At 35.1% G+C, this 13,787-nt stretch overlaps 1 protein-coding gene across 2 annotated transcripts in view; it reads left to right on the forward strand.

Moving 5' to 3' along the window:
* LOC117170367 (borealin) overlaps positions 1-11,652 on the forward strand; it is a 48,588-nt gene extending 36,936 nt beyond the window's left edge. For both annotated transcript variants that reach the window (XM_033357123.1, XM_033357122.1), the window contains exon 2: positions 10,493-11,652. In XM_033357123.1, coding sequence (XP_033213014.1) covers positions 10,558-11,400 — 843 coding nt within the window. In that variant the 5' untranslated portion in view covers positions 10,493-10,557 and the 3' untranslated portion in view covers positions 11,401-11,652. The remainder of the gene's footprint in view (positions 1-10,492) is intronic.
* The last annotated feature ends 2,135 nt before the right edge of the window (positions 11,653-13,787 follow it).

Below are 13,787 nucleotides of genomic sequence, written 5' to 3' on the forward strand. Positions count from 1 at the left end.
GAAGGGGGAGATTCTAAAAGACTGGATGAAGGACAGAGGCTGGGCGGTGGCGAATGGAATGGTAGCAGGGGGACGAAAAGGGAGAATAGACGTATGTGAGTAAGATGTGGGTATCGGTGATAGACTATGTGATCGCGAATATGTAAGGGTGGTGGTAGATGGACAAATTCGCATTCAAAGGGAGGGTGAAATCAGTTCGACAACGTAAGCTTTGAGGGAGAGTAGAAAGACGAGATATGGGAGGATCTAAAAGAAAGTGAAAGGGTGTGTGCAAAAGAAATTATTTAGGAAGAAGAAGAAAGGAATGGTGAAGCCGCAGTGGGATAGGGAATATAAGATGATGAAGAGAAAGTTGAAAAAGAAGTACAGGAAGTGAAAGGAAGAAACCGCGAAAAGGGAGGAGTACGCAGAAATCAGGAAGAATTTTAGGGTGACGTGTAAGAAGAAAGAGCAGGAAAAGGAAAAAGAGCTGGAAGAGGAGCTGAGAAGTGTTGAGACAAAAGGGGACGTGTGGGAGCTAATTAATATGTTTAGGAAATGTAGGGTGGGGATAAATGAGAATATAGGGATTGGCGAATGTAGGAAATTTTGTAAAGATTCATTTCAGGGATCAGAGCTGAATGACGAGGAGACATAGAAGCAGATAAGGAAGTTGAAAAAATCTAAGACAGCAGATCTGGACGGAGTAGTGGACGAATCGTGGCTGTTTGGCACACAAGAGGTAAGGGAGAGGCTGAAGGGGTTAGTGAAAAAAGTATGGAGGGGGAGGGATTCCCAAGAGGCTGGAGCAAGGGGTTGATCGTACCACTGTATAAGAAATGGGATAGTGAGAGGCAGGAGAATTATAGAGGAATTACGCTAATGAATACGGTGTACAAAATATACGCGATGGTATTGGCAGATAGGCTGCGGAAGGATGTTAAGGGGAAAGGATTATTGCTGGAGACGCCGGCGGGCTTTAGGGAGCGAAGGAGTACTTATTGACAATATTTACGTCTTGCAGCACGTGCTAGATAGAGAACTAACTAAAAAGGGTGCGAAAGTGTACGCGTTTTTTGTAGATCTAAAAGGTGCGTTCCCTTCTGTGACTAGGGGGAGGTTGTTGGAGGCAATGGAAGAGAGAGGAGTGGAGAGAGGCCTGATTGAGAGGACAAGGGAGGTATATGAGCAGACGAAAGATAGGGAAAGGGGAAGGGAGGGAATCTGAGGGTTTCTGAATGAATATGGGGTTGAGGTAAGGTTGCCCGCTTAGCCCAACGCCTTTTGCAATTTTAATCGCGGATATAGAAATTAAACTAGCGGCCGGAGTGGTAGGAGGAGTTAGGGTAGGAGGAGTCAGGATATGGTCACTCGCATATGCAGGGAAATGTATTTTCGAACGAATAGATTGCAGGTGAATAAAGTGATAAGGATGCACGAAGAAGAAAGTTATATGAGTTGGTTCAAAAGAATGGCATGGAGAAAGAGAAGGCAGAAGGAGAGGAGAGAATAAGAGAGTCAAGGTTTAACGGCTACTACGTGTGGATTATGCCAAGAGAAAGAGAGCGCAATATTTGTATGAGAAAGGAGAGCAAGGATGTCAGGAATTTATAGCGAGAATGAGATGCGGTTGAATGGAGGATTTTAATAGTTTCTGGCTTTCTAGAGAGAAGAGAATGTGTGAATTGTGCGGGAAAGGGGATGTAAAAGTTGAGCACTTGTTGGAGGAGTGAAAAGGTGGAAAGCAGTGCGATAAGCATGGAGGTATTGTTGCATGAAAGGGGGGACAAAAGTGTAGTAGCATGGGTGAAGGTGGTGTTGGGTAAGATGGGGACAAAGAGAAGAAAGGAGGAAGAGGGATGGAGAAGGAAATTTTGTAAATAGGAGAGGAAGTAGGTATAAGAAAACTGTAAATATTGTAAATAGTAGACAAGTATTAGGTGTTAGCCGCGGAAGCAGAGGCTTGCAATGCGAGGTATACCGAGAAAATAGCGACATGCGTGCGAGGCATGGCCAAGCGAGGAAGGCTAGGCTATAAAAGCGAGCGGATTAGATATAAGGTGTGGAAGTAATGTTAATTCTTAATAGGTAGTTGTAAAAAAGTTCTGTAAAAATTGGAAGTGTAAGCAAGTCAATTTTTTTAAGGATAGCAGGCCGAAAAATAATCTTTTATCTATCTATTAAAAAGAGCAGTAAGATTCCCGGTTGTCTAACCAGATAGTCATTTCGAAATAACTCCTATTTTACGTTTAACTATTCGCGTGATTGGCTACTTGCCGGTCGAGTGAAAAGCAAAGCAATATGGCCGTGCGCGCCAAATCCAAGTAAGGTTCACTTCACGCTCGTTTCCACACTAACATAAAAAAAGTGAATTTGTATGTGTTTTTTGTTCCTGTTATATTTCTGTTTTATTCGTGTTATCTGTGAAAAGTTGGAAGAAAATAAAGTGAGATCGCCTAATTTTGTTTCTAATGCTCCTTCGATTTGATTCAGCAAATCATTTACACAAGCTTTTCTTAAGAGAAATCTCGTTTGAACTCTTTCTTTGAAAGCTCGTGGTCTTCTGCGGATAAATTTAAAAATGTCTTTTTCCAATTCGTCATCAGACGACGTCAGAACTTCTTCCAAAAACTCCATATCTCACAACGATACTGCACTTTTTAGGTTAAAGGACGATTAAAATGCCCTAACCGACCGATCTTGACGGGTTAGATTTAACGGTGGTTAATGCGAGTTAAGCGGCTGTTAAAAAGTGATGGAACGCGTAGCTAGCTTTAACCGAGGATTAAATTTTTAACCGTGGTTGGTGGAATCGACCCTTAGACGACGTTTTTAATGGTGACGAAACTGGATTGATCTATAAATCCCTTCAAAAAGAAACATTGGCCCTCATGGATCAGACGATTTCGAATAACGACATCAATCAGTGCAATCAAGATGATTTGCATGAACCTGCTTCCGAGGAGCGGTCTGATGACCAAATTCCTCTTAAATTTTGAGAGACAGAAAATGATCAAGTAAAATCGTAGTATTATATATAAAAAAGTGTTGCATGCTTTGCATTGCCTAGAAAAAAATGTTAATTAATTTTATTACTTTACTATAAAATCTGGATGAAATGTTTCATTTGCACGTAATTCACCGAACTGATACATCAAATTGTTTTATAGGACAAAATGGAAAACGCGGAAGGAAAAGAAAAAGAGGATAATTTGTATCTGGAGCAAGAGACGGAAAGCAGGAATGACTTTATTTATAGCAGAATGCGAATTGAAAAAAAATCTAAAGCAATTATATGTCAGTTTTGTTGATTTCAAGAAGTGGTATCAAAAACAAGATGTTTGTACTGAAGAAGATTCAGCGACATTCGAGCGTATTCAGATGGCAAAAGAATCATCGATTTATAAAGAATTTTATGTAAAATGTGGTTTAAAAGCCACAATTATTGTAATAAGAATCTTTCACATTAAATATTTTCTTACTCTATTCAATAAAGAAGAAGTTTCAGCGAGAATTTATAAAGAACTTTATGAAAAATATGATTTAAGCCACAATGATTGTAATGAAAATATTTTTCATTCAATATTTTTTTACTCTATTCAATAAAGAAAGTCATGTCAGCGATAATTTATAAAGAATTTCATGAAAAATATGAATTAAGCCTCAATGATTGTAACCAGAATATTTTACATTAATATTTTCTCACGTTAGCCAATAAAAAAGAAATATCAGCGATAATTTATTAAGAATTTTATGAAAAATATGATTTAAGCCACAATGACTGTAATCAGAATATTTTACATTAAATATTTTCTCACTCTATTCAATCCAGAAGAAATGTCAGTGATAAATATTTTTTCACGTCGAATATTCTTTAATTTGTAATTTTCAACATACGACTCATTGAAAATGAACAATTTGAAAAAAGATCTTCTTTCTTTATTAACTTGCTTTTATTTAACTCCCTTACCTTTCAATAACATATTCTAAGCGTAAAATAACATTCATTAAATAAAATTTGATTTTATATTGCATATCAAAGTAAAACATTTAAACATTACTGAATATTGAAAGTATTTTACGGTATATATTGAATATATATCTGGTTTTCTTCACTTGATCGAAAACGAATTTAAAAATCACGTGTTTCCCGCCCCAGTTGTTATTGGCTATGCGCAACATGTGACAATCAGTGGTGGGAGTTGGGGAAGTTACAATAGACGAGGAGCTTGGATTGCAATAAACGAGGGTTGCGATAAACGAGGTTTGACTGTATTTTTTGGATACCTTTTGCCCTTATTCTTTAAGATCAGCCCCAACCCAGATATAATTGTACGCTACGCCGCTGATTGGAATGAACATAAATGGTTACGGTTTCTCTATCGCGTATTTTGCGTTGTAATGTGTGACTATTAATATTTGTTCAGTGTTTTTATTTAGACAAATTATTTATAAAAATTAATTTCAACAATCAATGAATGAATTTTATGTGTTAGATTCTAGTTAACTGGTTTAGGTTGATCCCGAGTTTATTTTGACTGTTTATAGAAAAATAAATAGCAAGAGTTGTAAAAATTGCCATTTTTTCGATTTATTGGAATTTCAATCAAATAAATATTGAAAAATCGGCTCTCATAATTTCCTCTTAAGAATTTAGTCAAGAGTATTAAAAAATAATTACTGTAATGAAGGTAACAACTGTGTATCCATGTCAGGTTCTAGATCTCATAATCAATATACTTGTTTGCCGGAATTCCCTAGTGACCTGAAACCTAATCCGCCCGAGGAAGATGACTGAAAATTGCAGAAAAATAAAATATTGGAAATAGAAAATTCAGAAATTGGAAATTCCCCACACTATTATTTTACCCAATTGCCAAAATTATAAAGTATCAGACACTATAAAATTGTCGACACAGCAAAAATTTCGATAGAATTTTCCCTAGATTCAAAAAGTAGGTAAAATCCTAGGGATTTTCTCGTCACACAGGCCGTACAAAAAATGTATCTGCACGAAACAAGCGATTAGGTTACACCTATGGATTTTGAGCTGCTGAATCCAAATCTGGCCTCAGAATTTGCCCTACATGTCTCAGATTTCCCCTAGATGCAGAAAATCCGGGAAAAACTGGGACGGCGTCACATTCTTATGTTTTGTGACTAACAGATTAAATTCAAACCCAAAAATTCCCCAGTATGCTTACCGTTTCCCTTAGCTAGGATAAATCTACGGAATTTGAAGGTCTTGCGCATGTTATACTGACTTATGAAGCAAAAAATAAGAAAAATGCTGTTTGCTTTGTAGTTTTTCGCTCTCAATATAAATTTGACTATTAAGTTTTTAGAGCTTTTACCATTTCCTCCCTAGATGCGAAAAGTAGGGAGAAGCCTAGGTAGTTTCTAGTCACATAGGGCATAAAATAAATTTTGCTGCTCGAAACAAGTGACGAGGCTACCCTTCTGGATTTTGAGCCGCTGAATCCAAATCTGGCCTCAAAACTTCTCGTGCATGTCTCGGTTTCCCCCTAGATGCAGAAAATAGGCAGAAAACTAGGGTTACTCTGGACGTTATTTTGATAATATCTATATACGCGAAAATAGATAGATGTTATATTTTAAAGTTCCGCGACTTATAGAGACTAAATTTGTGCACAGAAATTCTTTAGTGTGTCTTCCGTTTCCCCTAGCTTGGGTAATTCTAGGGAAATTGAAGGACTTTCTCATATTATATAGATTTTTACGGGAAAAAATAACAAAAATGCCATATCCTTTGCAGGTTTGCCTGCTAAATCTAAATATTAACCCAACATTTTTCAAGTTTCTTCTATTTTCTATCTAGATGCAAAATGTAGGGAAAAGTCTAAGGCATTTCTGGTCACACAGGCCCATCAAAAAAAAGTTGTCTGCACAGGACAAGTGACTGATTTCGCACTCAAAACTGTAAAGGATATTAGTTTTTTGTTATTTTTTCCGTTTAAATCTATATAATCTGAGAAAGCCCTTTAATTTCCCTAGAATTACTCAAGCTAGAGGAAATAGAAGGCACACTAAAGAATTTCTGTGTGCAAATTAAGTATCTACAAGTCGTTGCACTTAAGAATATAATATCGATGTGCTTATTTTCGCGTATACTGGTATTATCAAAATGTTGACAAGTACATAACCCCATTTTTGAAATATAATAATTATTAATAATTTTGTAGAATGCGTTATAGTAATTGAAAATAATAATTATGCAAAAGGGCTGTACATTTCTCAGGGGCAAACATTTCATTTTTCGGGATTTTTCAATCATCCCCTTTAGGGATCTGTTACCCCTCTACTAATCCATTGGAACTGAGATATTTTGGCGCCTTAGTCTAATAAGGCAATAAATAGGAGTAATAGGAGCGAAGCTTAGTCATTAAATTTATTATAGCATTTACAAATATCTACATAATTATGGAGCTTAGGCAATTGGTGCTGGCAAGGAATCCGTTAGCCGGTGGTTTTTCACGAAAAGCGAAATACAAAAAAAAAATTCCGTATGTAGTCATGCAGGTACTTGGAACTATAATTTTCAAGGTACAAATGAATAAAAATCATGACTTTAAAAAGAAAAATGTTTCAGCAATTTTTTATCATGAAAATACGGTGAGCATAGACTAAGTATTTTCTGCATGAATGGGGGAACTGCGTTAAATATAAGCGATTACACAGGACCAGAAATCCAACCAAAAAATGGAACTGAACAAACTCACGTTTTCTACATGTATTTTTGGCTGCTGAATTCGAATACGTCGAGCATTTATAACCAGCACGTCAGAAGTTTCCGTCAATCGCGAAAAATGACGGGAAATCGATTTTTCCCTAGACAAAAACCTGATACAGCTCAAATCCACTTAATTCTCGAAATTAAAAAGTCAACAAACCACATAACGACAGGCCCATAAATCCACAAACCCCTAACCTACAGCCCCCTTCCCTGGCATCGTACTGAATGAACGGAAAGCGTTCCCTTAAAATATTTACATACTATCCCTTCCGTATCATGCAAAAAAAAACTACAAAAAAGCAGCAAGATGGGCATTTAGCTTGTTGCAATTCCAATTTTACGTGTCATTTGCCATTAGAATGTCACGGAGATATTGCAAGAGTTTTTTTTTTGTAGCGTTAAAAATGTTGAAAAATGTTATATTTTCTGCTGCAGGCTACTTCAAGCATATCCATAGTTGCTTAAGTAGTATGTTGCTACTGAAAGAAGATTCGCTTGAAGTCGCCTTCAGCCTATGTTCATAACAGGTATTGTATTTTTTTATTAATTTTTAACGCTACAAAAAAAACTGTTGCAATTATTCTGTGACCTTCTTACGGAAAATTTAAGGTAGAATCCGAATTGCAATAAATTGAAGGTTCATCTTACTGTTTTTTTGTTGTAGCGTTTTTGTTGCATAATACGGAAGGTATATTATGTGGATACAATATCCTTTCCGTTCATGAAGCCCGCCTGGGTTGACCTATAAATTCCCCTCTCCTTCTTTTCACAAGTCTTCCTAACTTCTCGATTTACCCCTTTGAATTCTACAAACCGTATACCTGCAAACCCTACTTGCGCAAACTACACACAAAAATACTACATGTACAAATTCTGAACCCACTAAAAATTTTGTTTACTCTATTCTCCCTCCTCTCCCATGACATTTTTCTTCCTATATAACTTATTGACCCCATAAGCCTCAAAAGTTTAAATCCCACGTCTACAAACCTTGCATATAAATACCATAGAATTTTTAATCCTAGATTAACATAACCTCTGTATTTCTCCTCCGTACCCCACCATATTATTCTTACACTATACTTCTTTGTCCCATACACCATAAACCTACAAACCTTAGAACAACAAAGTCTAGGCACAAGTTCCATGCATGTTGAAATCCTAGGTTTACATATCCTCCCCCCCCCCCCACCTTTACCATCCCATCTTTCTTTCTCTATACTTCTTTGACACAAACCGTAAACCTACAAACCTTAGAACTTAAAACTACAGACACAAATACATATTCAAATCCTAGTTCTACCTTAGGTGTACAAGCCCTAGTCCTACAAACCTTTTTTCTCTAACGTTCTTTCTATCCCCCTTTTCCCCTTCTCTTCCTTACAACGGGTGAAAAGTTAGGGAGAGAAAGGATATATAGATATAGAATTTGAACATGTACATTACTTGTGTCTAGATTTTGTAGTTATAAGGTTTGTGAATCAAAGAAGTATAGCAAAAGACAGGCAAGGGGGAGGGAGAGAGAGAGAGCAAATGTTGAGGTAGGATTTAAACATTTGTGGTATATATGTCTAAAGTTTTTAGATGTAGGATTTGAAGATTTGTGGTTTATGGAGATCAAAAACGTATATAGTCAGAAAAATGGGATGGGAAAGTAGGGAGAAGGGAGGGGAGAAAGTTTTTAGTGGGTTTAAAATTTGTCCATGCAGTATTTTTGTGTGTAGAGTTTGCACAAGTAGGGCTAGGAAGGTGCGAGGAGAAAGGGGGAGTGGGAATTTGTGGGTGAAGGGGTGTAGGTTTGGGGTTTGTGGGTTTATGGGTCTGTGGTTACGTGGTTTGTTGACTTTTTGATTTCGAGGATGAAAATTATGTGGATCCTGACGTGCCGTACATAAATGTTCAACGGATTTGGATTTAGGGGCTAAAAATACATATAGAATTCGTGAATGTGTTGTGGTAAATTTAAAAAAAATTAATTTTTGGTCCTGTGTTATCAATTTAAATTACGAAAATTGCTCATAATTAGAATGAAAAATTATTATCGATGTTATCATTTAATTAAATAGATTTTGCAAAATAAAAAATATCAAGAAATGCTATTGTAAGAAATTATTTGCGGAAACATTTGTAAAAATAAATCATCGTCTTATGTCTCTAGTGTTATTGTTTGACTCTTGGTATCGGCTATCTTGCTAGTTCTCGTCACAGCCTATAGCACTTAATATTAATTTTGAATTACGCGTGACCTGCTTCCAATAAATGCACTGCGCAATGTTATGTGCAGTAGGAGAGCCCACTAAAGTTTGATCGTCTAGCAAAATAATCGATTTTTCGTTTAAATTCTAAGAATTGTGTATAATAAATATAAAACTGGCTGGTAATGCTTCGCAGTACTGCCGCGATACTGCACACCAATACAGCTTCTGTAAAAAAATCATTTCATTGTATTTGGAGCGCATCTACTTTATCCATTCATCATCATACCACTGGATACAAAAATTAATTTTTTAATTTTTTTTTGAATAATTTGTTTATCATCATACGATTTTATATGTATTCAAAATAAATTAAATCTTGACGTGAATATAAATACAATAATTTTATAAATAAATAATTCAAATTGATTACAACTTTTCTTTATGTAATATTTCGTTTTTTCGTGTTTGAGACCATTTTACAACTCTTTATAATGACATAAAATTACATGTTTAATGAGCATTTGAAACTGAGGCCTTGTATGGAAGAAGGGCATATAGGCCTATATGCCCTTTTCCCGTAAATCGCGGTGAACGCCCGGGGCATGTCTTTTACATATATCATATAAAGAATATTTCAAAATTCGCATGTTTATATGAGTTCCAAACATTACAAGGTCAGCGCACCTTGATCTAGTGTAGTCGTAGACTTGTTGATACTACGAGTATAACGCGTTCAGTGAAATTAAGTAGCTAATACACCGCGCTTCATTATAACCTGTTCGTGAAAGAAATTATTATTCTCCAGTGCATTAATTTTATTTAAGAAATAAACGAAAAATTAAATTTTTTAACGATATTACTCTATTAATGGAAAAAGGGCATATAACCAAATTGTTTTAAACCATAATATTAAAAAGTTAACATGATTGAGTAATCATTTTGCGTATGAATTCTTTAAAAGATAAGTTACTGTACCTACTGAAAAATACAATTTATATATTGTACAAGTTTTCACGTACTTATACTAAAACAAACCTTTCTCCCTAATTTTCTCGAAACTTTACTTTAGCTTATGTGCCCTTCTTCCATCCAAACCATCGCCAACTGCTATATAAACTACATTTTTAAACGTATTTGTCTCTCCATTTCTTAAGTATCTGTACTGTCGGAATAGTACTGAGCGATCGTGGAACCAACCGTTAGTCAGTATTTGTAGAATTGCCCATTGTCAGTACTGGTGAATAGTAGATAGATAAACGTTTATTTTTCGGAAATATACCCTTAATAATTCTTTATGATTATTAAATGTACAGAATGCATAAAAGTGTAAAGGTTTTCAGCAATTTTGTCCTTAATATGATAATTCGCTCGTTTATTCTACTTTTACTGACTTTATCAACATTCTTTGAGATATCTAAATAATAAGTACATCCTTTAGAATATATGAGGTATATTCTGTGAATGCAGCTAGATTTCCTCCAGATGCTATTGACTTTTATCTTACATAGTTTACATTTTTAGTTTTATTCTTAAAAATTAATTAATTAATTTCACCTTTCAGAATAATTTCTACAACTGTACTACGTGGAATTATCACATTTACCAAATTTGAAACAGCCGCACATCATGCCACGTACAAAGCAAGCACGCAAAGTAAAACAATCTCGTGATTCCTTAGATGAGGCACATTCATTTATCAAAGATTTCGAGAGAGAAGGTAATTTGATAATTCGCAAAATGGAAGCAGACATAGAAATGAGCATCGGGAGGTTGGAAACTGAAGTAAATATGGTATTGGCACGTCTACCTTCGGATATCAGAAAACTCACTTTAGGCGAAATTCTTGCTCTAGAATCTAAAGATGACAAGGAAAATGATGTGTCTTCTCACAACGTAGAACAATCTTTTCTATCTCCTCTACTATCAACAGTGAAGTCCAAAAAACAAAACAAGCGAATGACAGCTACATCTGACGATGGATACGTGACAGAGGCAGGAACTAGACAATCACGAGTGACTGCAGTTGGAAGTTCAAAATTGCATTCGCGAAGTTCATCGAGGAGCAGAAAGACTAAATTAAGCCAAGCATCATACAAAATAATATCAAAAACGTCGAAAGAATACATAAACCAGTCTGCAAGTAAATTCAAGACACCAGCCTTACTAAAGCGAACAAGTAATGAATTTGGTCCTGTAACACCCAAAGTGAAACCAAATACTCCTATGAGTGTGCTGCGTCGCCCGCGAGCAGGAGAAACGGTTATCAGTATGCAAGGCAGTCCGCTACTAGTATCAGCTGTTGTGCAAGAACGTTCCGCCAATGTTAATGTCCCCCTCCACAATGGTGATATTATTTCGCTCTTACCGAAAGATGGATTACGACTGTCACATATCCCTACTCTTGACGCAGAGACGGTGCGACAATTGGAAACTTTAAAGGGCCATATTGAAAAAGTTATCAATCAATAATTACGATAATTAAATCTTAAATCTTTGAAGTACAGTTTTTCTGGTAGCGTACATGTACAATTTTGTTAGCATGTCTACCTGAGAAGTAGGTGTGATTACACAAAATAGGTATTGAAGGTTAACCCTTTAGAAATAACATTTTTGAACCTAATGACTGTAACAATATATTGAATTTTGAAATTAAATAGATAATCAGAATGTATGTAGTAATATGTTTAAAAACTGACAATTATATAATTCCATCTTGTGTACGATGTCTAGCATTATTATTCCCCTTAGATTTCAACGTTTGCGATTTTGACTATTGAAAAACTTAATTTTCCTTTGGATAATTTAACCTCTTCTGAGTGCGCGCAATGAAATTAAAAAAAAATTTTTTTACCACGAGTCAAGGTCACATCGACATATGAGTCGTGTAGCTTTGTACCTTACAACCATTTAGGTTCTGCTTGAAATGGACGGAGAAACCCTAGGCTGTATAAATTGTTGCCCCAAGTGGCACGACGCCATCTCCCACTGCAGTCGTACAGAATTACTGATTTTTACCTAATGAGGTTCATAATGCGAGATCAAGAACATATTAGAACAAATTTAAATATTATTGTGAAAGTATTTGGACGGCTCCACTGCAGAGTGCTTCATTTCTGGTTCTGTTTGTATACCGCTCTAATTCAATTTGATCAAATTTTTGAGGGGAGCCGATTAAAGTTTAAAATGTTTTTAAAATTCAGAAATATGGTACAAAACATTGACAACTGTATTTATAAATAGCTTAAATTTTTACCTCAATACTGTTAAGAAACATTTGCCAATAAATATGTTTATGTTAATAAATATGTTATAATTAAGTAATGTCATCCCCATAGTAAATCATTTTGATTATTATTATTTCAAGTAATAAGTCGAATAAACACTAGATTTGCCTAGAAGTAACGTTCTAAGGGATGAAAAAGCTTTTTCATTTAAATAATGACAGATTTATAAGTGTTTTATTTAATTAATATGATTTTCTCCAAAAATGTGTAGGTTATGTCATTCCATTCTCCAAAGTACCGAAATTCACAAAAATACGATATAAAATTAACGAAAACGGCATTATAAGATTAGCGAGACTTATTCTTTGATTATAAAAAAACATGAGCATTTCACAAGCGGAACAAAAACCTATCGAACATTAATCTCAAATTCATGAATCAGCACGTGATCATGCGTAATCACGTGAAAATTTTAACTCACAGGATGGTCAACTCATATATGGATCATATAGTTTGAAATATTTAGTATTAAGGTTATAAAAATGCACATACGAAAAATACACGTTACGTATATTTAAAGCAAATGGTCAATCATTGGCTGGAGGAGGGGGGGGGGGCAAAAATTGTACCCATTACCCTAATTCTAAATTTTAGTAAACATCACTATTTTTAATTTATAATTTCAACAGCTTATCGAATAAATTTGAGGGGGAAATTGATTTAGAAACAAGGCTTACCTGGACATGGAGTAGTATAACTCTAGGCGACGCATAATGCTTCGGATGATACAAAAAACATTGTTTAGGTGGCTGGTTTTAAATATGTAATAAAAAGTTCAAAATTTTCGAATAAATTTTTATTTCGCTGAACGGCTTCGTAATGTTTCTTCGAAGAAAAATTCTTCGAGACTGGAGATAGTTTGCAGATGAAAGCAAAATTGCAAACTTCCAAAATTTTTGTTTTAAACGGCAATACATCGAGATAGAAAAATGAGCCATTTTTTCTTTCATATTTATATGTAAACTTTCTCAAATATAAAAAGGATACTTTATCAGAAGAACAACAATGACATTGATGGACTGGTTTCGCAATCTCGGTATACTCGATACACCATTATTTTTTCACTTCCATTAAGAAAACCTAAACCTTTGTTGTAGTATCATTGCTAAATGACCTTGATGTTACCTTGAGAGAAAATTTTGCTTCATATTTAAAAAAAATACATTTAATAGTTATTAAAAATAAATTGATTGAAAAAAAGAAACATTAACCCGAAACCGCCAAATTTTTTGTAGTTGAGATATCGTTGTGAAACGTTAAAGGATTGTTACCTGACTGCCAAATAAACTCGGGCGAGACTGAAGGGCCACTCTGGCATGTTACCTGGTTATATAAGGTGATGGCGCGTGGTTTTTAAGCTTAAAGAACGGCAGCAAATGCGATTTTTGTTTTACGCATGAAGCGTACCATACATGGTACATTTAGAAAGTCGCAAATTGACGCGAAGACCTCCCATCGAAATCAATTTATAATTTTTTCACAACAACAGCATTTACACATTTTGTGGCAAAGGTTGGTGAATGAATTTTTTTTCGAACAATAATCAGAAATATTTTTACCAGTGAAAAATAA

Source organism: Belonocnema kinseyi, chromosome 3, assembly GCF_010883055.1.
Source record: "Belonocnema kinseyi isolate 2016_QV_RU_SX_M_011 chromosome 3, B_treatae_v1, whole genome shotgun sequence".
NCBI lineage: Eukaryota > Metazoa > Arthropoda > Insecta > Hymenoptera > Cynipidae > Belonocnema > Belonocnema kinseyi.